The 27,461-nt window shown below is 63.2% G+C and overlaps 1 protein-coding gene across 14 annotated transcripts in view; it reads right to left on the reverse strand.

Moving 5' to 3' along the window:
- The window catches only part of DYSF (dysferlin), a 94,542-nt gene that overhangs the window by 64,759 nt on the left and 2,322 nt on the right, over positions 1–27,461 (reverse strand). For 2 of the 14 annotated variants that reach the window (XM_083832782.1, XM_083832776.1), the window contains exons 1-32: positions 25,756–26,131; positions 23,628–23,683; positions 23,068–23,159; positions 21,525–21,630; positions 20,959–21,073; positions 20,669–20,862; positions 20,371–20,499; positions 20,021–20,083; positions 19,847–19,897; positions 19,720–19,750; positions 18,457–18,572; positions 18,157–18,283; positions 17,882–17,985; positions 16,894–16,962; positions 16,767–16,810; positions 16,460–16,542; positions 15,278–15,319; positions 14,650–14,765; positions 14,251–14,364; positions 13,616–13,793; positions 12,941–13,065; positions 12,154–12,260; positions 9,561–9,753; positions 9,004–9,159; positions 7,943–8,074; positions 7,369–7,535; positions 6,953–7,067; positions 6,568–6,673; positions 5,936–6,078; positions 4,787–4,960; positions 812–905; positions 508–585 (exon numbers count right to left, since the gene is read on the reverse strand). In XM_083832782.1, the coding sequence (XP_083688908.1) occupies positions 508–585; positions 812–905; positions 4,787–4,960; positions 5,936–6,078; positions 6,568–6,673; positions 6,953–7,067; positions 7,369–7,535; positions 7,943–8,074; positions 9,004–9,159; positions 9,561–9,753; positions 12,154–12,260; positions 12,941–13,065; positions 13,616–13,793; positions 14,251–14,364; positions 14,650–14,765; positions 15,278–15,319; positions 16,460–16,542; positions 16,767–16,810; positions 16,894–16,962; positions 17,882–17,985; positions 18,157–18,283; positions 18,457–18,572; positions 19,720–19,750; positions 19,847–19,897; positions 20,021–20,083; positions 20,371–20,499; positions 20,669–20,862; positions 20,959–21,073; positions 21,525–21,630; positions 23,068–23,159; positions 23,628–23,683; positions 25,756–25,849 (3,514 nt within the window). In that variant the 5' untranslated portion in view covers positions 25,850–26,131. Of the gene's footprint in view, positions 1–507; positions 586–811; positions 906–4,786; positions 4,961–5,935; positions 6,079–6,567; positions 6,674–6,952; positions 7,068–7,368; positions 7,536–7,942; positions 8,075–9,003; positions 9,160–9,560; positions 9,754–12,153; positions 12,261–12,940; positions 13,066–13,615; positions 13,794–14,250; positions 14,365–14,649; positions 14,766–15,277; positions 15,320–16,459; positions 16,543–16,766; positions 16,811–16,893; positions 16,963–17,881; positions 17,986–18,156; positions 18,284–18,456; positions 18,573–19,719; positions 19,751–19,846; positions 19,898–20,020; positions 20,084–20,370; positions 20,500–20,668; positions 21,074–21,524; positions 21,631–23,067; positions 23,160–23,627; positions 23,684–25,755; positions 26,133–27,461 lie in introns of those variants that run through there. The other 12 variants (XM_083832781.1, XM_083832773.1, XM_083832774.1 and 9 more) reach the window with 9 other exon arrangements.

The following is a 27,461-nucleotide window of genomic DNA, read 5'->3' on the forward strand; positions in this document are numbered from 1 at the left end:
GAGCGCCGCAGGGAGGTTCCTGCCCCGTGCTCCACCATCTCAGCCCCAAGCCCTCCATCCTCTCTGCGTTCCCACAGCTCGCACAGGAGGCTGGCTCGAGGCGCTGGGCCACAGTAAACATCCCTGCCCTCCCTCTGTTTGTGTCTGTCGTGCCCCGAGCCGCCTGCTACCCAGCCTTGCCACCAGCTTTCCGTGCCACCGTCACCTCGGGTCAGGAGAAGGGGCCACCAGCAAAGCAAACAGCTCTGACTCGCAGCTGACCTGGGCGACTGTGGTTTCTGGCTGGGCTCTCACGTAACAGGCCTTGGATCTCCGACTCCTTGCTGTTGGGACTCGAGCTACAGGGCTGGTCTCTTTGGGAAAGCCTCGTGCCTTTGGGGCACGGCTGCCCAGCACCCCCATAAACACCCCAAAGCTCCAGCAATTTGCTTCAGCGACCCTACTGGCGTTCATCAGAGCGCTAATCGTGAGCGCGAACGTGCGGATGATGCACGCAGCTGGGCTTACCTGAAAAGCTGTCCTTGTCCATGGCGATCAGGTCCCGAGCCTGGTACATGTAGCAGCGCAGGTGGTATCTGTTCCCATCTGCCACGGGGAATGGGAAATGGGAAACGGGTGAGGGGAGAGCCTGGGGTGAGCGCGGGCAGCACCACGACTCCGTGCCCGTGTTCCCATGCAGGAGCCGTGCCCAGCCCCGTCCCCACCCGCCGGCACTGGAGGAGATTTGGGGCGATGCCCGGCCACGGGGTGCCCACAGCAGAGCCCCCACGCTGCAGCTCCTGGAAATTTTGCCCTCCCTTTGAGGACTCACAGTCAAAAATGCAGGAAATGGTGGGTCTGTTGACACCGAAACTGAGGGTGGAGACAGATTTGCCGTCATCGCTCTTGTCGTCCGTCACCCCCCCCTGCAAGAGAAAGCAATGGGAGACTGGTTGCACTGGGACCCCCGCCGGGTGCGACGCCCCAGGGCTTGTCCGCAGGGGCGTCCGAGGGGACTTCGGGCTCCTGGACATTCACCTCCCAGCACCCATGGGGTGACCCTGGGGCTCTCCTGCCCCCCAGATCCTGAGCCATGCCACGCTGGGAGTTAATGGGATGGGTCAACAAAGCCCCAGAGCCACTGAGTCAGATGGCCTCGGGCTTGTGTGCATCAGACCTTCCCCTGCCTTTCTTCCTCCTCCTCTTCTTCCTCCTCCTCTTCCTCCCCACCCAGCGTCTGAGGGACCCCAACCCACAGCCAACAGGTCCCAGCTCCCCTAACACCCCCCGGTATTTCAGCAAAGCCCCTCCGTAAGGCACAGCACCCTTCTTCTTGGGGCAGCAGCTACAGCAATTTCACTAAGTCCCCTTGTGAGCAAAATGAATGGAGCATAAACTCGGCTAACAGCGATACAGCTGGTGTCGAGGGCACAGAAATGCCCCGGCCGCTGCTTGGAAGGAGCCTCGGCCGACCTTGGCCACCGCTCTTCTTGTTTTCGCGCGGGAGCGCCAGCCGTTTGGCACCTCTTGATTGCCACGTTCGACTTGAAAGAGTTAGTTGCAGGAAAAGGAGCATAAAGATGGCTTTCCAGCCAGCGTAAAGCCGATCTTTGAGTATTCTCAATTATCAGATGCTAGGGAGAGACAGGAGGGGTGTTTAAAAAGAAGAGAAGGGAAGGAAAGGAAAAATAAAAGCAGGTCCGGGATGGAGTTTCTGGATCCCAGAGCCACCCAGTCCCAAAAACAGGTCAGGAGCTCAGGTGGTCCGCAGAGCCCTTTTTGCCTTTCCAAAATGCTCCAGATCCATGCAGCAGGGCAAAAGGGGGTTCCCACCACCCTAAACCACCGTGGAGCACCCTTTGACCACCGGGTTAACCCAAATTTCCCCAAGCTGAGGTAAAGCCTCCCCAGTTCACCGTCGACAAGGGGCTTGCGAGCAGGGACTGGGCAGCTCCAGGCTCCAAAGCACGCCTTGGAGAGGGCGAGCTGCAAAAAGACCTGGCTCGTGGCTGTCGTTTGGGGTCTCCACACGGGATGCAGCACCTTCAAGACTTCCCCCCCTTCCTCCTATCCCTGCACGGCTTCCAAATGCAGTGCAAGGTGTGAGCAGCCAACGCAAGGCTTCAGCACTGGGAGCCTGCTGTCACCACACCGCAGCAGGACTGCGCACCTCGGTGTCCCCCCAGGTTTAACTCATTGCCACCTGCCCGGGCAGCAGCCACGTGGGCTCGGTTGCGCCTGGTGCAGAGCCAAAGCCAGGGCAAACGCACAAACCGGCGGAGACAGACAAGATTTTCCAGGCTGGTATGGAAACCCCAAAGCTCTCCTCCTCCAGCCAAAGGCTTCCCTCAGCTGATGCTCGGAGGAGGATCGGAGGAAACGAGGTTCGCGGGCTGGGAGGGCTGCTCGCAGCTCCGGGGGACAGCCTCTGGGATTTCCATCCGAAACTGGAGGCGGCCCCGAACCGCAGAGCTCAGCTCGGGGCTTCCCGGGAAATCGTAGCCAGGGCAGACGCCGTGGCTGCGGTCCGTCTCCTTCAGTAACCATCAGCGACGAGCCAGCTGCTAGGCGGCAGGTCCCAGAAAAGCTGGGACACATCACCCCCGAGAGGGAATGATATGCTGATATGGCAGAGGTGGGGGCCAAGACACCCCGTCTGGGGGAAAGGAGGAATGCTCGGTTTTTGTGGGGTGGGCGCACGGGTGAAACACGGGCTGGAGAGGAGCACGTGAGCTGGAAACGACAGCACAGCACTGCAAATGTTGATGTTACAGCGGCTCAGCAGCTCAGGTGCTAAAAGCCTCCTGCACCACCAGCTGCTTGGTCTCGAGCTCCCCGCTCCTCAGCTCGGACCCACCGTGAGAAGCAAAAGCCCCAGCTGCTTTGTGGGCAGCCCCGTGGGCATGCCCAGGTCTGGGGACTGGGGAAAGGACAGAGCACGTGTGAGCAGCGGAATGAAATCCTCTGAGCGAAAACAGGGTGAGCACATCTTTGCGGAGGGCGCGAGCGTGCGAGAGGAATCATGCACACGTGCATGCAGAAGGGAAAGCAAAGGCAGCAGAGACGCAGACAGGGCACAGACGCTCACATTAACACGAGTTCAGAGCCCCAAAGGAGACCTTGGTAGCACCAAAAGGCACTCAGAAACCTCTGAGCACGGTGCTTCCCCCTCTGCTCCCTGCTCTGGGCCAACGTGGCTCAGGCTGGTGCTGCCCTGGGGGTGCTCCCACCCCTGGTCCCGCTGACCCCCAGCTCTCGGGGCCTCAATATCAAGGACAAGGACTTCTCAGCCCCGCAGGCTGAGGCTCCCTGCTGAAACCCCGAGTACCAGGCACATTCCTGCATCCAAGACCCATTCCTTCTGGTCGTGTTTAGTGTTATCTTCCTGTTGGAAAACAATCCTCACGAAGAGCTCAGGGAAGCGGGTGCTGGTGTGTTCCGCCCGACTTTGCACTTTAATCCTCCCTCCGCTTTGGTTTCCCTGCACCACGTACGGGCAAACCCAGCCACGACCACAGAAGGGCACGGGTACGTGGGCGAGAGGGTGGCAGAAAACAGAAGCAAGCAGGCAGGAGGGGCTGCTGGAGGCTCCAGGAACCGTCTGGCAGCCCCGGTCCCCAGCCTGGGTAAAATCTGAGCTCGGGGAGGCTCCGGGCTCCCTCTCCTGACAAAATCCCTGCTCTGCTTCAGCGCGCTCGGATCAGGAGGCAGCAGAAGGGCTTCGAGCCTTGGACCCTGCACGCCTCAGCCGAGGGAAGCTGCCTCCTGCTGCCTGCACTTAAAAAGCACCGAAAACAGAGAAAAAACAGCACTGATCGTTCCCAGCCCCCAGTGCCCCCACATGTTCCCCGCCCTCGGCACCCCTTTGGCCCAGCACCCTCATCCCTGCTGTGCAAAATCAGGAACTGCTGTGGGCTGGAGCGCCCTGTGAAATATGCCGGTTGTGCCGGTGTGAGAGGAGCCGGGAAGGCACAAATCTGCAAAATCCTGGGACCCTGCTGGCGCCGGTGACACCGCTGAGGGTTTTCCTTGCGTTTTGCTGAGATTCAAGTGGGGAAAATTTACACTTCAGGCACTGGTGTAGGAGGATTGGATGTCTGTGCTGAGGCCATGATGCTCTATAGGAGCAGCCCCAAGGCAGCCCCATCAGATGTCCCCCACCTGGACCCCCCCCAAATTGAGCCACAGGCACGCTGCAGTGGCACAGCCTGGTGAGCGTCCTCCAGCAGCCCCTCTGCGAGGGGCAGACCCTGCCCAGTGACACCCCCATCCCATAGCACTGGGTGGGATAAACACAGCCGGGGGGGTTAAAACGTTATGGGGTCTTCCAGCCAGAGCCCCCGTGAGTGCCCGTGCAAAGGGTGGAGTCGATGCAGGAGGAGGTTTGTCTGGCCAAAAATGGGATGGATGGGCCTGAGGACGAAATCAGCTGTCCTGCCGGTCCCCACGGGGGTGGGTGGCAGCTGAGACCCCCCGCACGGGGCCAGCGTGAGCACATGGCTGATGTACGCCAAGCTCCGATGCAGGAGAACGCCCCGGAGCAGCTCGTCCCGGACAGGTCGCGGCTCAGCCCTTGGCCAGGGGGCAGGACAGCACGGAGCGGAGGGAGGAAAAAAAAGAGCCAAAAGGGGAAAAGAAAAAAAAGAAAGAAAAAAAAAAAGCCCAATAATAGGGGCTTTGTGCTGCCGAGGTTGGTTTTCATTCAGCTATTGGAAAAGCCAAAGGATTATGAAATCCCGAGTATGAGGGAAGCCAGAATATGAGCTAAACAAACAGCGGCCGGTGCGGGCGGCGGGCGGGTACCTACCAGGGCCCCCTCCAAGGCGAAGACGGCGGCGGCACCGGTGCGCTCCAGGGGCTCCATCCTGCGCCTCCAGCGGCGGCGGCGGAAGGCGTCGGTGCGGCGGGGCTTCATGTGGAAGCGCCAGCCGAAGAGCGAGGCGTATTCCCAGCCCTCTCCGTCCAGCTCCTCCTGCTTGTGCTGCCGGACAGGACCCCGCAGGCGCTCAGCACCGATGGTTGGGGTGGGGTGGCTCGGTCCCACCGCCCCCAGGGCCCTCCGCAGGTGACAGCAGGACCCCAGCCCGGCCGACGGGCGATGCCCACATGTGTGAGGCCGTCCTGAGCTCTGCGGGGTCAGGGTTGTGCCCACCCAAGCCCAGAGCTCGGCCTCCTCCAGCTGCCGCCTGCTGCAGGGTCCCCATGCTGTGCTATGCCCAGGTCCCTGCCAGGAGCTCAGGGCCCTCGGCTGGGTGAATCCCACCTGGAGAAGGTCCTCGCTGGGCTGGGGGCTGCCCAAGCAGAGCAAGGACAGGGCCGCATCCTGCCCAGCCCTGGGCAGCACCACGGCCTCCCTAATACCAGCCTGTCCCCCACCGTGCCACCACCTCTGACCCCTGCTGCGGCCACCACGGCTCTGCCATGGGACCTCCTCTCCAGGGCATCAGTCACAAGGACACGAAGGTTTTTTTCTCCCCAGATCTGTGTCACCTCCCCGGGACATTTGCATCCCTTCGGCTAATGGGGTGACAGGAGCCCCCCAAGATTTCTATCCAAAGCTGTCCAGAGAAAGAGAAAACGGGGGGGAAATATTCCGGGGACCTCGCTGCGGGGAGGGAGCAGCGGCAGCGCTGCGGTGGCATCCGCGGTCCAACTGCACCACCTAGAGGGAAGCAGGACTGGGACCGGGGCTGACTAGGACCCGTGCCAGCCCTGGTTGCAAGCACAGCTCTGCCCCGAGCGGCTTCATGGCACTGGAGGTCCCCGTCCCACCCCACGGAGAGGCCTCCACCCCTGGGAGATGTTGACCCCCAGGGGCAAACCACAGAGGCTGCTGCCTGCTCCAGCGTGGGGCCGCCAGGCTCCAAAGCACCACGAGGCTCTAAGCATGTACATGGGGGGGACGGGGACGTGGCCACGAGCTGCTCCCACCCCCTTCTCCCCAGCCCCAGCCTACCTTCCTCATGGCCTCCATCTGCGCGAGGTCCCGCCGGCGGAGCCGCACCCAGCGCCGCCGCCGGTTGGTGTGGTACATCTTCTCGGCCGGCACCCAGGCCTTGGGCTTGCGGTCCGGGGGGATGGTGATGCCGTACTCCCAGCCTTGGGGACAAAGGGGACACGGGGGTGAAGAGGCCCCCCCCCGCCGGCCTCCCACCTCTCTTCACACCCGTCCGAGTTGGAGCAGCTTTCACAGCAAGGCTTTGTGCAGACACAAGGTGGTTTTCCCCTTTGCTGGGCCGTGCAATCGGCAAGCTGCTCGTGCTGCTGCCAAGGGGGGTCCCCCTGGGGTGCCCAGGGGATGGGCTCGTGGGGTCCCACCAGCCCTTGGCCCAGCCGCGGCTCGGGGATGCTCCCCTCTGTCCTTCCTTCCCCAACCCCAGCGCTGTGAGCACCGTGGCTGCTCTCCGGCCTGGTGCCTTCCAGCTCACTCTAGCCAGCAGCCCCAAAACCCCCCCGTGAAGAACAGCCTGGCCTTTCCCCAGCAGTGAGTCCCCAGCCCTGGTACCTGATGGGACCCTGGAAGGGAACACCACAACAGACAGAGCAAGGGGATGAAAACTGCAGACACCCAAACCTGCTTCCTTGTACCTTTCTCATCCACGGCTCTGTTGAGGTCGGTGTCCCACTCCACGTCTTCCCATTTCCAGCCCGGAGGACACTCGATCTCGTCCTTGTGCAGGACCTTCTCCCCGTTCTGCGGGACACAGCGGGGATCCCAACCAAACAGTCCCAAAACAAACCCCAGGGTCGCGCTGACCCTGCAGCCTGGGACTTTGCCCTGTGCCAGCTTCCCTTGGCCCTTGGCTGTACCCGCTCCAGGCCAGGCTGCGGGGCAGCCCCCAGAGGAGGCATTTGGTGAGCACAAATGGGGTCAGCCCAGGGGATTGCAGCTGCAGCCTTGCCCGGGGACCCGCTATGAGGCCGTGGCGTTCAGTGCCGCTGCCCCTGCCCACCAGCCCCACACGGTCCTTACCACGTCGGTGTAGGCATCGGCCATGTGGATCCACTGCCCCCCGGGCAGCCGGACCTGGTTCTCAAACACCTCCTCCACGAAGCTCAGGTGCCCGGCGTCCGCCTCGTGCAGCAGCCTGCGCCCCGGGGAGCGGCAGCGGTCAGGGCACCCCCATCCTGCCCTCCACGAGCACCCAGCTCGGTGGCACCGGGCCCACGTCCCACCTTCAGGGCCCCTCCATCCCAGGCTCACTCGCACAGCACCGCGGTGAGCCGGCAGCGTGGGACCAGGGCTGCCCTGCCCCTCACACCCGCAACCTCCTTCCCCCCTTCTGGGTGACCGTGCCACCACCTTACTAAGTCTGCCCCATTTTGGGGAGCCCGGGAAGCAGCACAGCCCGCCCAAGCTCCGTGGCTTCGCAGAAAACCATCGCTTACGTTTTCTCCGGGCAGATGAACCAGTCGCCGGCCCAGGTCCAGCCCGTGGAGGGCCGAAAGCTGTCCTTGGGCAGTTTGATCTTGCCCGTGACATCCGAGTACTTGGGGTAAGTCAGGCCCGTGGTGCCCCAGTTCCCCACCAGCGCCAGCTTGGTCTGGTTCTCGTACTGAGGGGGCAGAAGCAGAAAGGTTTCTGTGTTAGCGGGGTGAGACAGGTAGCGCAGATCCCTGGTAGGAAAGACTTTGAAATCAAACAAATAACGCCCACGTCCTGAGGACAGACCTGCAGGGAAAAGCCCAGACCCCCCCATGCTGTGGGTACCCCCAAATTTCACCCCCCAGCAGGAGGACAGAGGGAAGGAAGCCTTGGCCCGGGGCAGGAGGGCTTCACGGCTCCTTTCCAACCCCTCCCTCGCTCAGGCTGGGTGCTGGTGGAAGCAGCTTGCTCTTTTCAAGGTCAGAAGGGGCTGATGTGTGTCCCCCCCAGCCCTCCTCCCTCCCCGCCGTGCTGGACCCCTGCAAGAGGGGAACCCCCGAGGCTGCGGAGCTGGGAGGGTCCCCCCGAGACGCTCACAGTTTCGGCAAAGACGGAGAGCTTCCCCTCGGCGTACTGGTTGAACTCCTTCTCGTCGACGGACAGCCCGAACCAGAGCTGCACCCGGATCTGCGCTGGGATCCTCGGTCCCATCGCCTCCTCCTGGGGGTACTGCACAAGACAGAGCCGCGTTGACGTCCCCGTGCAGGACGCCCACGGGGGGACACTGGATGGGAGGCCAACATCTGCGGGGCTGGGGGTACAAAGCCCCCACAGCCCTGGCTGGGGCAGCAGAAGCCTGCAAACACAGCATGGGGTCAGGGTGCTGCGTCGTGGGGGGACAGGGCTAGGACACCGAGCCCGGCAAAAATAGAAAGAACAAAGAGGGTGACGTCTCGCTGCCCTTTCTCTCTCCCTCGGTCACTTTTTTTCCCCTCGACTGATGCTAGTTTTCCATCCAGAGCTAAAGTGCAGAAAAAAGCAATATATTTTGGTTTGCCTCCTGCTGCCAGCTGGGCTTGGGGTTTTGGGGCTTGTTCAGTTTATTTTATTTCACTTTATTTTTTCGGAGCTTGTTCAGCACTGATTGTCTGCTCCCAAGCTGGCAGGCAGCAAAAGGCCAGAGAAATATCATTTGAGATGCGAGAAGCTCGGTAAGTGCCTGGCAGAGGAGGCCACAGCTTAAATTTCGTGGGGTGGCAGAGGGTCAGGAATTTTGAAAAAACGTTAAATAACGTTACAAATTTAAATATTAAAATATTTTTTAAAATGCACTGTCTGGGCCAAACTGCACCCATCTTCGCTTAAGCTCCGAGACAGAGCTTAACCCTACCCGGTGCTGGGGTGCCATGGCCAGGGCAGACCGAAACCCGGCTTTGCACTGGGGCTGGGGCTCCACCAGGCAAGGACAGGGCAAGGCACCGAGCCTCTCCTTGCCCTTGCAGCCCGCATGGGATGGGGACAAGCCCCAGGCTCTGCAATCAGACCGCACTGACTCACGTTTTCCTCCTTACAGGTCTCCCTGCTTGGTTTTTAGGAAAATGAGTTTTAAAAGTAAATATATCAGGGCACGCGTGCACACAGATGAAAAGCCCACGCACCTTGAGGAATATGGTCTGGAGCCTCCCGCAGTTCTTGCCGCAGCAGCCGGGGATGTTCTTGGAGAAGAGGACCTCGTGGGCTGGCACGCGGGCGTAGGCGACGCGCTTGTCGCCCTGCAGCATCCAGATCACCACGTCGGGCAGGCTGTTCTGCGGCTGCAAGGGATGGATGGCAGGTGAGCACCACAGAACAAGGACAGGCACAGGTGTCCGACGCAGGGATGCCCAAAACCCCGTGGGGGGGACGTGGCATGCGGGCCCCCTGCTGCCAGCCGAGCCCTGGGGGCCGAGCAGAGCATCCCCGCGTGTCCCCGCGCCTGCAGCCAGCCCAGCCCCCTGCAGCAGCTTGGGCTGAGGATTTTTTGGCAAAGCTTCATCGCGCAGACATGAGCCAGGCTAAACCTCAACGGCTGTCTGCAAAACCTTCCTAATGCACAAAAGGGAGGTGGGGGCATGAGGATGATCCTTGCACGGGGACCCAGGCATCGCCTCGGCTCCCCACCAGAGCAGCACCGCAGCATCGCTCGCATCCATCGCCGCGGGCGTCACCGCGTTACCTCCTCCGCCATGGCCTTCAGCCTGCAGAGCCAGTCCTCCGCCTGCTCCAGCACCGCGGGCAGGCCCGAGTCCTCGTGCTTGAGCTTCAGCGCCGCCTGCACGATCTGCTCCAGGTTGGTGCTGCGGAAGCGGTACATGTTCTGGTCCAGGTGGGTGCTGGCCGGCTTCCCCAGCACGTCGGGCAGGGGCAGGCTGTGGGCAGAGACGTGGCGTCAGCAGCTCCTGGGAGCCTCACCCTCGCTGGGGGCTTCTCTTTTTTTTTTTTTTCTCCTTATTTTTCAGCAGTTTACAAAAAGAATGAACAAGCCCCTGAAGATGCATTTGGGGAGCACGGTGATGCTAAGAGCAAGGACGTCGCTGGAAGGGGCCACATGGAGCCTGGCCAAGCTGCACACATCGCCCTGCACACTACTTGGACATTTGAATAGAAATTGATTCAAGCAGCTGCATACAGGTTTCAGGAGGCTGGGGCCATTTCGGGGTTTTCATGTAAAATGGGGCGATGAAGTGGAGCTGCTCCCCACGGTGCCAGGAGGGACGCTGCTCGCCTGCCCTGCACACCGCAAAACCACGACGTGGAGGGACAGAGAAAATAAAATAAACCCAAACTAACTATATCCACTGCAGTTGCATTCAATTTCAGACAGACAAACTATAAAGCTACGCAAGGAGGAAATTTGTTAAAGAGCTGTGAAAAGGAGCCGCAGAACGGGTTAAGCCCGGTGGGCAGCGTGAGTGCTCTGCAGCCGCCTGGTCACTGGCGGTGTGTGCAGTGCATTGAAGCCCTAAAAAAATAAAAATTAAAAAAAATTTAAAAAAAAAAAAACACAGAGGTTCCAGGGACTTAAATTGTGCTCCCATGGGAAAATGGAAGGCAATGGACCCGATCAAGCGAAATGTAAAAGCACAACGAAGTAGATTAAAGATAAATAAATAAATGGGAGCATCGAGTTCATGCCCAGCGATGGGTCCTGCACTGATGCCCCTTGGGACACAAACCACCAGGGAAGAGCCAAACGCTCTCCCTGGGGCCATCGCCGTGCCAGCACATGAACGCCGTGCTGGAAACAGGCCAGGAGCCAGGAGCAGCCCCTAACGCTCCAGGTCAGAGCGTCGGCACCAAGGGCCGGGCTGCAATGCCGTGCCGAGGCTTCTGGGGTTTGCTGCCACGTTCTTCCCCTCCCTCCCGGTTAATTGAATTTGGTTTGGAGGATGCAGCACCTCGGGAAAACCCAGCTCCGTGGCTCATCCCTCAGGTCACGCCCCGCGCACGGGGAGGATTTACGGCCCGAGGACGGCGCTGACCTTTCCAGCGGAGCCAGCGTGTGTGTGTGGGGCGAAACCCATCTCCTTTATGAGGCTCAAAAGCAAATAAACAGGGAGGCCTGCGAGTGTGGGGATTTTTCAGTGTCCTCCAAGAGGTCTGCGAGCAGGGCCAGCCCGCTCAGGGTCTCCTTGCTGAAGGGAAGAGGTGTCCAGTCCCAAAGGGGTGCCACAGGCAGGTGCAGCAGGCTCAGCACCATCTCCCCAACCTCCAGTGACCAGCACAAACCACGGGGTGCAGCAGGCTGCCCGTACAGCTGGGGGACACTGGTCCCAGCAGGTTCAGCGACCTCAAGGACCACAGGGAGGACCAAATTCTCCCCTCTCTGCTGAGCTGAAGCACCAAGAGCCACCCCACGAGCACAGTGAGGACCACCTGCCCCCACTGCTGGGGTCCCCAGCGAGGCACCGGGGCACAGTGCAGGGCTGGCCACAGCCCAGCTGCTCCCCGCCAGCCTCCCTCGAGATACTGGCAAGGGCTTGGCAAGGCCTTTGAAAGGCAAAGCTCCTCGCCACACCACCTCAGCATCCCCAGAGGGACACGTTTTGCTGGTGGCCAGCGGGGACCAGGCAGGTTGAAGGAGAAAAGCCACCCCAATGGGGCACAAACGGGGCGCAGCCCGGTGGTGGTGCGGGGCAGGTGTGAACTCAGCATCTTCACGTGCCCCCGTGGGCAGGCAAGGGCCAGCGGGGCTGGGAGGCTTCTGGGGATGAGGAGAGTCCTGGAGATACCCCAGAAGCCCACACAGGAGATGAAAACAGGGCTCAGCCCCACGACAGCCTGTCCTGCATCTGCCCCAGGTGGAGGCATGGGGGCAGCGGGACACCCACACCATCCAGCCCCACGTCTCCAACACCTCCATCCCCTCCACCGGACACACAACGGGCACAGCCCAACAGCCCCCGGGTGCCGCACAGAGATGCTTCACACACAGCACACACAAAACACCTCGGGAAGCCACCAAGGGGGTGGCTCCTGGCCCTGGCGACCCCCCCAGAGCGGGGGCTCCGTCCCCGGCCCCGCGGCACAACGCGGCTCATTCATGTGCGCCGGGCTGCAGCCCTCGTGCGAGGGCTGGAGATTTACGACTTGCCTTAACCGTCACCTTTTCAACTCCGTGCCTTGGCTCAGCAACCTTTGAAGTAAACATTAGCAAATGACCGGCCTTTTTTCAGCATTAAAAAAAAAAATTAAAAAGGAGAAGTCGTCCCTTCCAAGATAAATAAGCGCTCTCGCAATAAACGGCACGGAAAGGCTCGCAGAAATACCTGCAGTCGGCGATGATATCAGCCAGCAGCTGGGCGCCCAGGGAGTCCAGCTCGCTCGGCGAGCACTTGGCCTTCAGCGCGAGCTGGACCTTCTCCAGGTTGGCTTCCTGCACGACACAGTGGGGTGAGGAGCAGCACGGGGGGACCCCCGGCACCCCACTCCTCCCCAGCTCCAGGACCCTCCTGGCGAGCACCCAGGGCTGCTCCCCACTCAGGAACTCCCACCTGGCCCTGCCAGCGCTCAGCACCCCCGGATTGGCTCCTCTTGGAGCTCCCCGGGGGAAACGACCGCGCAGCACAGCAAGAAATCCCATAAACAGCCCAGAAGCTGAAGGAAGCCCTGCCTCCTGCGTCTGCGCTGGCTCCCCGGCGGGTGGCACAGCGAAGCACCCCGCTGTCACCCCACGGGGGTGAGGGTGGCCCCCCCCTTCCCATCCAGCACCGTGCTGACCCCTGCACCAGCTGGAAGCCACGGAAGGAGAGGAAACAGATGGGGTTTGGCAAGCACAGAGCCCAGGGCTTGCCGCACCGCTGGCCCCTGCAGCAGCTCCTCATCCTGGGGCTCCCACACCCCAAGGCTCTGACACCAACGGAGGCAGCTCCACAGGCGAGGGCTTTTCCAAGCAACACTTATTTCCCTTTCCCCTCTTCACTCCATGGCTGAGCAGGGCACCTGGGACCCCAATGTCCCAGCAAACCCCAAACCTGACCCAGCATGGAGATGGCCTCCGTCCCCTCCCTGTGCCCCCAGGTGGGATGCAGACAGGACTGTCCCTGTGGCACTCACCAGCCTGTCTGCCGCGTGGTGGAGAAGGTTTTGAGCGTCAGTCCGGGCGCTGATATCTTCCCAGTAGGACGACAACACCACCACGGGCTTCACGTTGCCCCAGGGCAGGTAGTAATACTGGCAGCCTGGAGGGCACAACACACGGGTGAGAGCTCGGGACATCGCGGTGACGGGCACCTCCCTGCTCGGGACCAGAGCAGAGGTGAAGGAGGGCAGCGCATCATCATCTGGCCGTGGGCAGGAGCCCATCGGTTGGTGCTCCGGGAGCAGGAAGATGGGGACCTTGCTCCCAGAACCCATGAGCAGCAGAGCTGTGGGCAGCGAGGGCCAAATGGAGGCGATGAACCTCCCTGCTGCCGCTCCGGGGGAACAACCACAGCGTGGCGAGGACACCTCACACCAGAGCCCCGCAGCAGCCAAGGAAGGGCCACCCTAAACGGGCACTATTAGGGCCGGGGACTGCTCTGCGCTCCATGCCCAGAGCTGTCCCGCCTTCCCCATGCCTCCCTGGTCACCCACTTCCACGTGCACCAGTGTCTTCACACAGTGCCTGAGCCTGGAGGCACCTCCGGGGTCCTCCTGGTCCCAGCCCTTGCTCAGGCAGGGCCCACCAGACGTCGTCCATGTCCAGCCGGGTCGCGAAGCCCCCCCGCGGATGGAGACCCCCCAGCTCACCGTCGAACACGGCCCGGCTGTACTGCGTGGTGGAGGCCAAGGGCAGGCAGGTGTTGTCGAACTTGTTGCCGTAGTTGCCGATGCTGACCTCAAACTGGATGGCGTCGTCCACGTCCTGGAGCATGGTGGCCGAGTAGAAGGCGGCAAAGAGGGAGTACTTGCGTCGGCGCAGGTACTTCTGCAACAGGCACGGGGACGGGGCCGTGGGGTCTACACACAGACCCCCACCGCCCCCACACACCAACCCGGCAAGGCCTCCGAGATGGAAAAGGTTATGGCAGGGATGAGGACGCGGCGCTTCGAGGGAATTTGGGGTGAGATTTGGGAAGGACCTGACAGAGGATGAAGGCTAGAGCTTTCCGTGTGGAGAACGGATGTTAATCCTAGAGAAATGAGCAGCAGGAACACGCCTGCAACGGCGCCTGAGATGGGACCGGTGTCCTTTTAAAGCAAATGTCCCACCACCCGTGCTCACTGCGGTGTGCTCTCTACCATGCAGCAGCTCAGAGCAAGCTGGACACCGTGGGATGAAAACACAGCAGGGGACACCCACCCTCCAGGACACCACAGCACTGCTCACATCCCTCACCCAGCCCTCGCCAGGACCCGGTGACAGACCACGCAGACCCCGTTACCTCCACCCGCAGGATGTCATCGGCGGAGATGTCCTCCACCTTCTGCTCCACGTGCTCCACCAGCCTGGTCTCCAGCTCCACCAGCACCCTGCCGCGATACGCGACGCCCTCGCCCTTGGGGTAGACCAGGGACAGGGTCAGCACCCAGGAGCCCGTCCCCGGCACCTCTCCGCTTGTTCAGCCTCGCTGCCGAGGGGCGAGATCGGGCAAAGCAATTCTGCCAGCGCTTCGGAGGCGGGGAGCGCGTGGGCAGCGCAGCGACACCAGGAGGGCTCGGCCAGCGGGAGGAGCCGGGGCAGGCTCCCGGTAACGCAGCCGGTTCGGGTTAGCAGCAGCTTGCTTTTGGCAGGGAGGAAGGTTAGCTTATTTCCGGCCGCGCTGGAAAGAAGCCGACTTCACCTTTCCCAAATTGAGCGTCTCGTAAGGGTCGGGGAAGCCGGTGAACTCCCGGGGGCTGCCGTAGAGGTTGATGTAGCAGGGCCCGAAGGTCGGCAGGAAGCCCAGCCCGTCGTCCACTGCAGGGCACAGGGAAGGAGCCGTCAGCGACCCGCGGGCACCTCGCGGCCGTGCCCGGTGGCCACCGAAATGCTGTGTCCGCTGCGAGCCCTGCGAGCCTGGGAGCTGCCAGGGACTTACAGCAGCCCCGGGGTGCCTCAGGCCATGGGACAGTGCTCGGAAGAGCAGCGCTCGATTTTAGGGCACCTCAAGCAGACGAGCAGCAGAAACCCTTTGCGTGGTGCTGCTCCGAGCTCCCAAGCACCACGCTGGACCCCAAAAGCTCAGCACACAACACACTGCCACAAAACCATCGCTGCCCCGTGGGGACGCCCCAAAGCCCCCAAGGGGAGGACACCGGAGCCCTGCCCCGCTCCGCAGGGCAGGAGGTCCCCCCATCAAGGTGCTCGGGCACGGCGCAGCCGCTGCTCTCCCAGCTCTGGCCAACGCTCCGGCCCTAATGACGGCAACGACAGCGTGAAAAGAAATTACCAGGGCGGCGATTGCAAACCGAGAGGCTAAGGGGACGTACGGTCTGCGGCTTTCAGAGGCTTCACGAGAGCAGGAAACTCATCTGAAGCACAAAGAAATGGAGAGAGGTTAGGAGGGGGAGCACACGGGAGGGCGGCGGGTTACAGAGGAGGAGGAGGTGGAGGAGGAGGAAGAGGAGGAGGAGGCGGCACTGCCGTGGGCTCTCGGTGCCAACAGAGAAAGAGAAAGGGGGAGGCTGGTTGGGGGCTGCAGGGCGCGTGTGAAAGCCCCGAGGGATGAAGGATGCTCCTGAAGGATGCTCCATGCGTTGCAGAAGCTAGATGGAGCTGAGGGGCAGGGAGAGGGTTCAGCTGGGGGCTGCCAGTCCCACAGACCCCTTCCAGCCTCCTCCTCTCCCTCCCCGGGCCCCCCTTCCGTCTCCAAACCAGCCCGGGAGCCGCACTTCAAAGTGGGAAAGCGCGGGGAGCATGTGCACGTGCACAGCTTGGGGATGCTGCGGCGCAGGCTCGCCGTGCCGGGCTGCTGCAGGGAGCAGAGCGAGGGCCCAGGAGGCCAGCAGGCGCCACCAGGCTCATTAGCAGCAAGGCACTCGTGCACGTTAGGGCAGCCTCTGCCCCAGCCTCGCCGTGGCTCGCAGCAGCCCTGCGAGCAGAGAAATCGCCACGAGCGCATCCCGCGTCCCTCCCTGCTCAGCACAAGTGACACGGTCAGCATCACCCACCCGGTCCCTGCCAGCACCTCCGCGGTGGCCCTTCGCTCGGGGAGGCTCCTGGCACCTCGAGCACTGCTCTCAGCACAGGCCGCACCTCAGCCCCCACCCCAACAGCCCCTAAATGCCACCTAAGGAGGAGCCATCAGTGGGAGCACGCACGGGTGGCATCTTCCTGCGCCAGCGACACCGCTGTCACCACCTGCAGTCACCTCTGGTCACAAGAGAGGACGCAAAACCCCAGCTGCACCACAGCCACCCCTCCCCACGGCCCCAGAAGGACCTGAAGATCTGTAGGGCCACCAAGCAGGAGGGACCACGTCCAGCAGGCCACAGCACGGAGCCACCACCAGCACCCTGCCCACGTCCCCCTGCTTCTCCCCCAGCCCCGGTGACCTGGCAGAGACCTTCCTGGCTGCTCCTTCCTCCAAGCCAACGCCAACCTCAGCCACGAGCATGCAGCACTCCTTCGTGGTCATGCACCGTGGGCCACATCCTGCCGCCCGCCCTTACCCTCCAGCTCCCCGCCGGGCGCCGAGATCTTGGACATGCAGAGGTAGGTGGTGCCGATGATGTCGTTGTGCGTGAGACGGTCCCTGAAACACGGCCACGTCTCAAACACGGCCACGTCTCGTCCCAAACACGGCCACATCCCAAAAACATCCCACGTCTCGTCCCAAACACGGCCCGTGCCAAGCATCCCCTGCTCCGTGAGTGCATCTCCACCCCCACAGATCCTCCCTGGTTTTAAGGGAATCTGGTGCCCCCTCCACCGCCCTCACGCACCCTGTCCCCGTCCTGGGACCACGTCCCCACTCACCAGTCGGTCACCCGGATCCGCATCTTCTCGCACATGGAAGGGAACTGGGAAGAGAGCGGAGCGGTGAGCGGCGGCCGGGGGCCCTGGGGGGCACTGGGGGGCAGCCGGGAGCGGGCACGGCGCTCACCATCGCCGGCAGCGTCAGGCACTGGTTCCACTGGGGGTTGGCGTTCTTCTCCAGGATCCTCGAGTAGAGCTGGAGGTGGGGGAGCAGGATGGGGTCAGGGCCACCAGGCAGCCGCAGCGTTTCTGCTTCTGGCTAACGGCCCCCCGGGAACTCTTCCTTTTCCTTAAGGAAAGCAGAACTCCCGGGTGCCCCATCCACCAGGACACCTCAGCTCCTCCACCAGGCTGGGTCCCTCCCTCGGGCACCATCTCCCTGCCCAGGCCTTTGCAGGTCCCCCCCCGACCCAGCCCCACGCCAAGGGAGCCCCCCAGCTCCCTGCACTCCATCCCTGGAGCCGCTCGGTGCCTTTTTCTCCCCGCGGAGCTGGGAAGTCTCACATCCCCAAAATAAAGGTTCCCTTCAATGGCTCCGGCCCGTGGGGCTCTGCATTGGGCAGGTAAACCCCGTCTGCGCAGGAGGCAGAGGGTGCAATGAGCTGCTCGGGGGTCTCGCCCCAGGACCCCCAAAAAGCCACCCCCTGCCCCTGTACTAGGTGAGACCCCAGCCCCTCCAGGGCAGGGCAGAGGCTTTCAGCCCCTCGCTGCTGCTGCAGATTGCAGCCCGAGAGTGGCTCCGGGACGTGAAGGCACCAGTTTGGGTTTGTCTGGAGCAGCAAAGGGAGCGGGACGGGGCCCTGCGAAGCCTTCGGAGCCACCTCCACATCCCGGCTGGTGGCAGGGGGACGTGGGGACAGCCAGCACCCGCTCGAGCAGCAGAAAACCCCCGGCTGGGAGCTTGCTGCTGCGTTATCCCCTTCCCCCCAGCACAGCCTCAGCACCTTCATTTCTAACACAACAGCACCACGAAGAGCCCGGCGGAGACAGCACCACGGTGCACCCGGTGTGCCACGACCCACCACGGCGTGCCACACACCCCACGGCCCTGCCACCACGGCGTGCCACGCACACCCCATGTCCCCAGCCCGGGGGACCCCTCTCCAGCCGCTCACCATCTTGCCCGCGAAGCTGACTTCCACGAAGGGGTCGACCAGGTTCTTCTTGTTGCTCTCGAAGCCGAAGACCTGCCGGACGTTGTCCATGACGGCGTCATCCACTGCGGGGGGAAAGAGGGGCTGGGAGGGCTGCGAGCCCGCGGGGACACCCGTCTCCCCGTGCACCACGTCGGCGAGGTCCCGGGGACAAGGCTGAGGGCGAAGCTTCCTCATCGGCACCTTGCTCCTCTCCACAACGCCATGGGATGGGTCTGCCACGAGGAAACACTTACTCTGGGGCAAGTCCTCAGCTTTGAAGATCTTCAGGCAGAAGTGAGCCCCTCTCAGGGTGACCCCGGTGGGACGCAGGAGGTTCCCTTCAATGTCCTCCTTGTCCTCAGAGACCTCCTTCTTCTCCAGCTGTGGGGCAACAGGAGGAAAACCCAACAAGTCATTCCGCAAAGCCCCGATAGGAGCAGCAAAACCCCACACGCAGCTCGAAGCCCAGCACCTGAGACCGGGGCGGGTCGAGGCCGCGGCTCCCCTGGGCTCAGCAGCCCCGGGCAGTCCGTCCGTCCCACACCGATACTCACGGGAGCTTCGTCTCCGGGCCCCAGCACGAACAGGCTGACCTTCAGGTAGCCCTTGGCCCCCGCGGAGAAGTCCTCGGGGTCGGAGAGCAGCAGCCACTTCCTGAGGAAGGCGTGCTCTGGGGGGGGGGAATGAATTAACACTCACTGCTGGGCCTCAGGAGCAGGGGGAGGCCTCAAGGGTGCTTTTGTGGTTTGGGTTGGTTTTTAAAAAACAACAAATGGGTGTAACAAAGCAGTTGGTAGACGAACAGCCTTACAGAGGTGTGATTTGACTGGCTTTGTGGAGGGAAGAAACGGCATCGTTTCCACGTCTTCTCTTTCAGTATAACGAAGATGCTCTCCAATATCAAGGAAGACGGCAGCCACCATAGCGTTTTTGTGCTTTACTCCACAGATCAGTGCGTGGCTGTGCCTTGGTCACCCATCGGTCACCCCCTGCAGGCCCTTACAAGTGACCCGGGGGGGTCAGGGCTTGTCCAAGGCGTTTGTACTGGGCTTGCCCAACGCTGGTGAGATTTGTACGGGTTTGCACAGTGTAGGTGACACACGGGTCTGCTCGTGCTGTCACACCAAGCCCCAGGGGTGTCCAGGTAGGTGCGTTACCCCCGACCCAGCCACCACAGCCGTGTTTAGGCAGCACAAGATGGATCTGTCTTGGGGCACAGCCTCAGGACAGGGCTCAAATGAGCTGTTTGAGCTACAGCAGGGGAAGGGGAGCGATCTTCCAGGCTGGCAGCACAGCCCGCACAGGCTCCCCCCGAGTCACTAGGGAGCAGACACGTGTACCCTAAAAAGCTCGTGCCACTGGTGGTGCAGTGTTCGTGCCCCCGGGAACAACCAGAGGGGTTGCCTTGGTCCTCTGGTGACCAGTCAGTGCCACTCAGCACCCCTCCAGAGGCCAGGACACCTGCAGGAGGCAGTCTGTCGGAGCCCTGCTCCCTCTGAGCCTGCTGGGAAGCTGCTACGGATTTTGGGGGAGGATGAGGCTGCCCCTTCAGCACCCCGCACTTCCCTTTATCTGCCTTGTAGGTCTTAGCTCTGTGTGGCTAACTATCCCACTTTTCTCTGCAGGGATTTGGGTGGGAAGTTTTTGATAAGCATCACTTTATCCTTCCTTCATGACCCCCCCCCTGCCCCTCTGGTACAGGCATCCAGGGATAACTGGGATGGCTGCGTGCATTTCCCCTATGTTTGACCCCAAAAAAATGTCACCCAGAGAGATCAACCCCCACCGCAGCAGGCGACCCCAGCCGCTGAACTCACTCGGCTCCAAATAAATGGTCTCGACATCCATCTGTGAACAACAGGACAAAAGCAAGCGCTCGCCCCGTGCTGCGAGCCCGAGAGGCTGGGACGGGGGCGGGGGGAAGAGGCGTGAGCGCGCCCTTACCCGAAACTCCCCGATCACCGAGTCCGCCCGGAAGGACCGGGAGTCCACCACCTGCGGGAGGAGAAGGCACAGCACTGAGCGCAGCACCGAGCTGGGAACAGGGACGGGTCCCCGGGCAGAGCGGGGAGGGGACAGGGCGAGTGTTCCCCCCCAGGAGGAACCGGAGCAGCTCACCGTGATGAAGATGGGCGCGTCGAACAGCTCGGCCGGCGACTCGAAGACGTTGAAGAAGAAGGTCTGCAGGGCAGAGGGAGCATGGCAAAGGGCTGAGCGCCGCCATCCCGTGCACCCAGCCGTGCTGCCCTGCCGGGACATGGGGCTCTGGGACACCTCGGGGAGGCGGCCAGGGTGGGCCCTGCACGGAGCCAGGGGACGCTCGGCCAGCCAAAGCATCTTCTTGCTGCAGCTTGGGCTGCAGCCCCTGGTAGCCAAACCCCAGCCCCTGAGCTGTGCCGGTGCCTCCGTTCGGGTCCCGACCCCCAAAGCTCCCCCCAGCCTCTCCCGACACCCCCCCAGGGCCTCACCTCGTCGAAGAAGGGGCTGTTGCCTTTGCGTATCCTGGTCCTCCTGGTCTGCCCCGCGGCCGTCACCTTCACCACGGGCTTGATGTTAACCCCGGGCAGCTGCCGGCCCTCGATCACCCGCACCCGGATCTGCGGCAGGAGGGGAGAAAGGGCAGGGGCTCAGCGGGCAGCCGGGGTGGGCACTGGGTGCTGCCCGGGTCCCCCATGGGGGATGCACCAGGACCTGGGACCCCCACGGGGGATGCACCAGGACCCGGGTCCCCCAAGAGGGATGCACCAAGACCCGGCCGTGCCTCACCTGGAAGTCCTGCGGCTTGTTGGACAGGGGCTTTTTGGGCGAGCTCCTCCTCCGCCTCACCCCGTGGACGTGGTGCACCGGGGGCTTGCGGGGCAGCGAGGGCGGCTCGGACCCCACCGGCCCCGAGGACACGGGCTCCGTCTCGTCCCCCGTCGCCGCCCGGTCCTCAGCCTCCTCCTCCTCGGTGGGCGCCTCTGCGCGGGGCGGGAGGCGGGGAGGTTGCTGAGGGGCCTTCGGGTGGGCTATAGGGGACGCGTCCCCCCGTGCCGCACGCGGGGCGCTCTCATTACCGGTGACCGTGTCGGGCTCGGCAGCCCCCGGCGATGGCTCAGGGGGGGACGGAGGAGGGAAGAGGGGAGCAGCGCCCGGAGGGGGGGTGTAGGACACCTGCAGGACGAGGAAAGCCTGGGGAAAAAATAAGAGGAGAGGTGTCACAGAGCTCTCCCCAGCCAGCCTGCAAGGCACAGAGGAGGGGGTCCCACGTGGGATGCGGGGGGCGAGCCCCCGGCACAGCTCACGGGGTCCCCGTGCAAGCCCCCGTGCAAGCGGGGTGTCCTCCTGCTGCCCCCCTCCCCGAGCTCGTGGGAAGGTGAACCGAAGCTGAAGGGACCAGGATGGGGAAACTGGTCCCGAACTGGGGCCCTGCCAGGCTGGGGGCCAGGGCCACGGGGTTATCGATGGCCCCGGGGGGGGCTGGCAGGGCAAAAAGCCGCTGCCCACATGGGAACACCTGAGGTCGGTTCTCCCCGCAGCCCCGGGGGGGGGGGAAGAGGCTGCTTCTGACTTCGTACCAAGGGGGCAGCTTAAGGGGGAGCGATGGCAGCGATGGCACGGCCGCCCCCAGGCAGGGACTCACCCCGGTGGTCTGCTTCTTGGTGTCCAGCAAGGGGACGTTGTAGGAGGCCGCCAGGCTGGGGGAGGACAGGACATCGCGCAGGGGCACGCGGGCTTCTCCCAAAAACCTGGGGGGCGACAGCACCGGCGGTCAGCGCGGGAAGGGGCCGAGGAACCTGGACGCTGCCGGGGAGGATGCTCGGAGCCTCGGGGCTGCCTGCCCTGCTCAGACAACGTGGGGACTTCGGGGGACTCTGTGCCCTTTTTAGCACAAAAAAAGCACCGGGAAGGCCGCTCTGAGGAGTGGGGAGCTGTCAGCTCCTTGGATGGACTTTCTGTGCCAGCTGCACCCAGAATAAAAAGGGAGAAAGAAATGGCTCGGGGGGCTTCAGCAGGGCAGGGGAGTCCACAAAATCAAAGCTCTCCACGGGCTTCTGTTCCCCGTGATACCCAGGCGGATTTTAAACCACCGCGGGAGCCAGTTTCCCCTATCAAGTTGGATGTATCAAGTTTCCCCTATCAAGCTGGATTCTCTCGCAGTGGCTGCTTCGGTCAGCCCAGCCCAGCTCTGCTGCTCCACAGCCGCTGCCGCCGCCCCCTCTCCCGCTCCCCGTTTCCTTCCCCACCACTTCAGGAGGGCTCGAGAGGCCGAACGCTTCTCCCACAGGGAGAGGACCGTCTTCCCCTCCCCGTCTCCTTCCATTTCCTCTGCAGACAGTCACGGAAACAGGGCTGCGCCCCCCAAGAGGAGCGGGGTCGCCGCTGATCGCCCCCGTTGGGGCAGCGCCCCGGCAGAGGGGCAGCTCGGTGCCGTCTCCGTAGGGAAGGGAAGGCAAAAAGGCAGCGGGGAAGGGGTCAGCGAACAGGAGAGGCTCCGCACGGGGGCTCCGTGGGCGCGCAGAGGAGCGGCTGCACCCCCCCGCAGGCAGCCAAGAACTGCCTGCACCAGGGCCGGAGCCTCCTCCCCTCTGCCCCCCTCTATTTATAGAAGCACACGAAGCCACCGAGCTGGACCGAGCCCAATTTCCAGCAGATCCAGCATCAGCACCGGCGCTGGAAGCAGGAATCGGTCGCGCCAGGGCCGTCCTCCCCGTCCCAGAGGCTGCAGAGCTGCGTTTCCCACCACGGGCTGCCCACAAATCAATCGATTCCAACCTTTTTTTTTTTTTTTTTTTCCCCCCTGTAAGCAGCCAAAAAGAGCCTGGCCAAAAGGAGCCCGGTCAAATCCCGGCCAAAAAGAGCCGTGGCACCTCCTCGGCCTTGCGCCCCATCACCGTGGCCTCGCGGCACCAGCATCGCCACGAGCAGAGGCGGCCGGCACAAGGGTCCCTGTGTGTGTGCTCCGTGCCCCGAGCAGCTTTTTTTCTCCCCAAATGTCGTGCAAAGCAGCCCAGCAATGCGGCGCTCACCTCCCACCAGCATCCTCAGCGCCTGGATATCACACACACAACCCCCCCCCGACTCCGATTTGCAAAGCCTTGGGCGTGCACTCCGTGCACGCCCGAGGCTTTGCAAAACGGAGTCGGGGAGGCAGGCGTGGGGCTCGCCCCCGGTGCTTTTCCTACCGGTTTCTCCCCACGGTCTCGTGGTCTTTCACGACGACGCTGAGCTCGGACCCAGGGTCCAGCGCCGTGCCCTTCAGGTCCCACTCGAAGCCCTGCGGGGGGAGGAAAAGGGGAGCGGGCATCAGCTGCCTTTGCAGGAAGAAAACCCGGCCCAGGTTTTTGCTACGGGTTAAAAAGCAAAGGAGAAAACCGACGGGAGCTGGCACGCAGCGTTTCTGCACCGAAACTGCGTTACTGCTCGCTCGCCAAAAGCCATTTTTTTAACCCTGACCCACAGGGGTCAGGGTTAGAAGGAAAAAATATCCTCCCCTGGGCCAGGCTGATGCGTAAACCACTTGTTTTCCCTGCGAGCTGCTGTATTTTTATACGGTTTCTTTTAATCTGCGTGCTTGGCCCTGATAAGATCTTGATGGAAGGGGAAGAGGTTGGAGCAAAGGGCCGTGCGGAGCCAGCTCGCGGCTCTCCTCGCCCCCGGCAGGATGTGTCCCGCACCGTTCCTGCGTCCTCGTGGAACCGAGACAGCCCCGGGCTCACGGGGCCGGGGATGGAGCCGTGCTCACCTCGTTCCATACTGGGTTCACGTTGTTCTTGATGACCTTTGTCTTCTTCTTCAGGCCTGTGGGGAGCAACGCGCATGGGTCTGAGGGGAACGGCCCCAAAATTCAGATCCCCCCCCCCAATGTGTGTGTGGGGGAATAGCAGAGGGGGTGAGAGGCTCCCGGGGGCAGGATCAGGCCAAACCTTGCGCACAGGCTGGGCTCTGGGACTGCCCCGTGAACCCCAGGAAGACCCCGGGCAACCCTCTCGCTGTGCCGTGCCTCAGTTTCCCCTCGGCAGGGCAGGGAGGAGGCTCTGCCGCCCTTTGTAAATGCTCCGGGGAGAATTTTTGGGCTGGAGAGCACCACGGAGAGCGGGACAGCCCCTCGCTGCACCTCGCTCCTGCCCCAGCCGGGACCCGGAGCCCCCACACCGCACAGCACAGGGGCAAAGCTCATGGGCTCCACCGGGGGGGGGTGGCACAGACACCCCCAGGAGGCGGGGGCAGGGACGCTGCCACCCCGTCCCCACGGAGCCGTCCTGTCCCCGCGGAGCCAGGCGGCAGCGGCTGAGCGCAGCCCAGCGCCGAGAGCCCGCGGTGCCCCCCGCCCAAACCCGGAGCCTTGGGTTCACACCGAAGGCGGCGGCACGCACGCCAGCTCGGCCCCGAGGGACGGCCGCGAGCCCAGGGGAAGAGGAAAAGGAAGAGCACGAGAACAATAGCGGTGACTCAAAGCCCGCGGGACCCCGGGTGGCCGCCGGCCCTGTCCCGCCGTGTGGTGCCATGTGCGCACAGAGAGGTACCGCGATGCCGGCGGGGAGCCCAGACCACGCACTCAGAACAGCCCCCCGGTTGTTTTTTTTTTTGTGTTTTTTTTTTTTTTTAAAGCATTGCCAAATTAATCTTTTCCTATTTCAGATTTTAAAGAGCCACTGCTACACCTTCCGGCCCCGAGCTAAGCCAGCGGGAGGAGGGAGGGCTCCGTGCGCTGGCAGGCAGCCCCACGGGACGCGTCCCTGCACGGTGCCCAGCCCTGGGGAACATCCTCAAGCACCGGAGACGCTGAACATCCCTCGGAGACGTTGAACATCCCTCGTGTCAGGCACGGCTCCTGCTTTCAGTGCGTCCCGCAGACACGGGGCTGCGCACAGCCCTGCAATTCCCCCGTGCCCCCAGGGTCTGGCCGTGAGCTGTTTTCTGCATCGGATGGAGCCCACCCCAGGGAACCCCCGGGACCTCGGAGCTCCGCGCTCCCCCCACCGACAGCACAGCACAGGAAAGGCTTGGTCAGGAGCCACTCATCATCCCTTTCCTTTCCTTATTTTTTTTCTAAAAATGGACATTTTCCACCGCCAGGAAGCGGGTGCCAAAGAAACAACATCCTCCCAACGTGCGCTTTCGAGGTGCAGAGGCATCGCCCCGCTGCCCCGGCGCGGCCGAAGGAAAGCCTCTGAGCATCACCTCCGTTCCAACAGCAACGGGACGAACCCCGAGACACGGGGTTATTTATTTATTTACCACAAATCCCGTACTAGCAATTAAAAGCCTTTAATCAGAGCAAAGCACGAAAGCAACCAAGAGGGCACCCAAGGGCGCAGCGCCCTGCAGCACCGCCCCGCTTTTTGCCGGTGCTCGCCCCATGGGGTCACCCCGCTGTGCCACAAGCTGGGGACGGCGCCGAACGACCGTCCCCAGGTCCTCCCCGGGGGAAAATCCCCGCTACCACCAAAGCAACGGGATTTTTCAATGGGATTTTTCACTCCCCCCCCTTTGCACACCCCGAAAGCCTGGGGGAAGATCCCACCCCAGGGACCCCCGTCCTCAGCAGACGTGCAACGCAAGTGAGCAAGGCACCGGGATGTGCTGGAGGATGGGGATGGAGGGGATCAACGTCAACGTGGTAGTGGGGAGCGCGTGGGGATCCCCTGGGAATTTCACAAGGATCTGGGGCAAGGACGGAGCTTTGCAAAGCCCGGGGTCCGCGGGGTGCCCGGACAGGACGTACGTCCTGTCCGGGCACCCCGCGGACCCCGGGCTTTGCAGAAAAAAGTTTGCAGACGGGGATAACTCGATGCAGGCAAAGCAATGATCCTGCCCCCCACACACACCCCCGCCCCAAGCCCCGAAGGGCAGATTTGGGGTGCCCTCACCTCGGAAAGTCAGGCTGGCCACCGGGTCGCTCTGCCTGTCCCCCTTCTCGAGGTTGGGGAGGTGGCTGGCTCGCTGGAGCACGCAGCGCAGCATGGCTGGGAGGCCGAGCAGGGCACCGAGAGGCCAGGCCGGGCCCCGCACCGGGCAGGATCCGGCCCCGGTCCCGGTCCCGGCCCCCGCCCCGGCCCTCCCCGGCCGCTGGAGGAGGCGCCCGGGCGGTGCCACGGAGCGCCTCGGTGCGGCGGCGGCGGGGGGTGCAGGGGATGGGGGGCTGCGAGCACCGGGACGGAGGGCACCGGGGATAACGGAGCACCGGGACCCCAGGGTGCTGCCCGCCCCAGTACAGAGGGCACCGGGACCCAAGGGTGCTGCATGCCCCGGGATAAGAGAGCACCGGGGATAACGGAGCACCGGGACCCAAGGGTGCTGCATGCCCTGGGATAAGAGAGTACCGGGGATAACGGAGCACCGGGACCCAAGGGTGCTGCATGCCCTGGGACAGAGGGCACCGGGGATAACGGAGCACCGGGACCCCAGGGTGCTGCCCGCCCCAGTACAGAGGGCACCGGGACCCAAGGGTGCTGCACGCCCCGGGACAGAGGGCACCGGGACCCAAGGGTGCTGCACGCCCCGGGACAGAGGGCACCGGGGATAACGGAGCCCCGGGACCCCAGGGTGCTGCCCGCCCCGGGACAGAGGGCACTGGGACCCAAGGGTGCTGCACGCCCCGGGACAGAGGGCACCGGGACCCAAGGGTGCTGCATGCCCTGGGACAGAGGGCACCGGGGATAACGGAGCACCGGGACCCCAGGGTGCTGCCCGCCCCAGTACAGAGGGCACCGGGACCCAAGGGTGCTGCATGCCCCGGGATAAGAGAGCACCGGGTATAAAGGAGCACCGGGACCCCACGGTGCTGCACGCCTCGAGACAAGAAGGCACCGGGATAACGGAGCACCGGGACCGCAGGCACCGTGATAACAGAGCACCGGGGATAACGGAGCACCGGGACCCGAGGATGCTGCACATCCTGGAACAGCAGGCAACGGGACCCCAGGGTGCTGCACGCCCCGGGACCCAAGGGTGCTGCACACCCCAGGACAACGGGCACCGGGGATAGAGGCGCATCAGGATCCACGGATGCTGCAAGCTCCAGGATAAGGAAACACCAGGGATAACGGAGCACCAGGACCCAAGGGTGCTGCAGGCACCGTTATAACAGAGCACCGGGACCCTACGGTGCTGCACGTACCGGGACAGTGGGCACCAGGACCTAAGGGTGCTGCACACCCCGGGACAGCAAGCACTGGGGATAAAGGAGCACCGGGACCCCAGGATGCTGCACGTCCTGCAACAGCACGCAATGGGACCCCAGGGTGCTGCACGCACCCGGGACCCAAGGGTGCTGCAGGTACCGTGATAAGAGAGCACCGGGACCCAAGGGTGCTGCAGGCTCCGTGATAACAGAGCACCGGGGATAATGGAGCACCAGGACCCAAGGGTGCTACACACCCTAGGACAAGAGAGCACAGGGACCGGGGCTGCTGCAAGCTCTGGGATAAGCAACCTCCAGGGATAGAGGTGCACCAGGATCCCCGGATGCTGCAAGCTCCAGCATAAGAACACACCAGGGATAACGGAGCACTGGGACCCCAGGGTGCTGCAGGCACTGGGATAACAGAGCACTGGGGGATAACTGGGCACAAGG

The sequence above is a fragment of the Anser anser genome (genome assembly GCF_964211835.1).
Source record: "Anser anser genome assembly, chromosome: 4".
Classification (NCBI taxonomy): Eukaryota; Metazoa; Chordata; class Aves; order Anseriformes; family Anatidae; genus Anser; species Anser anser.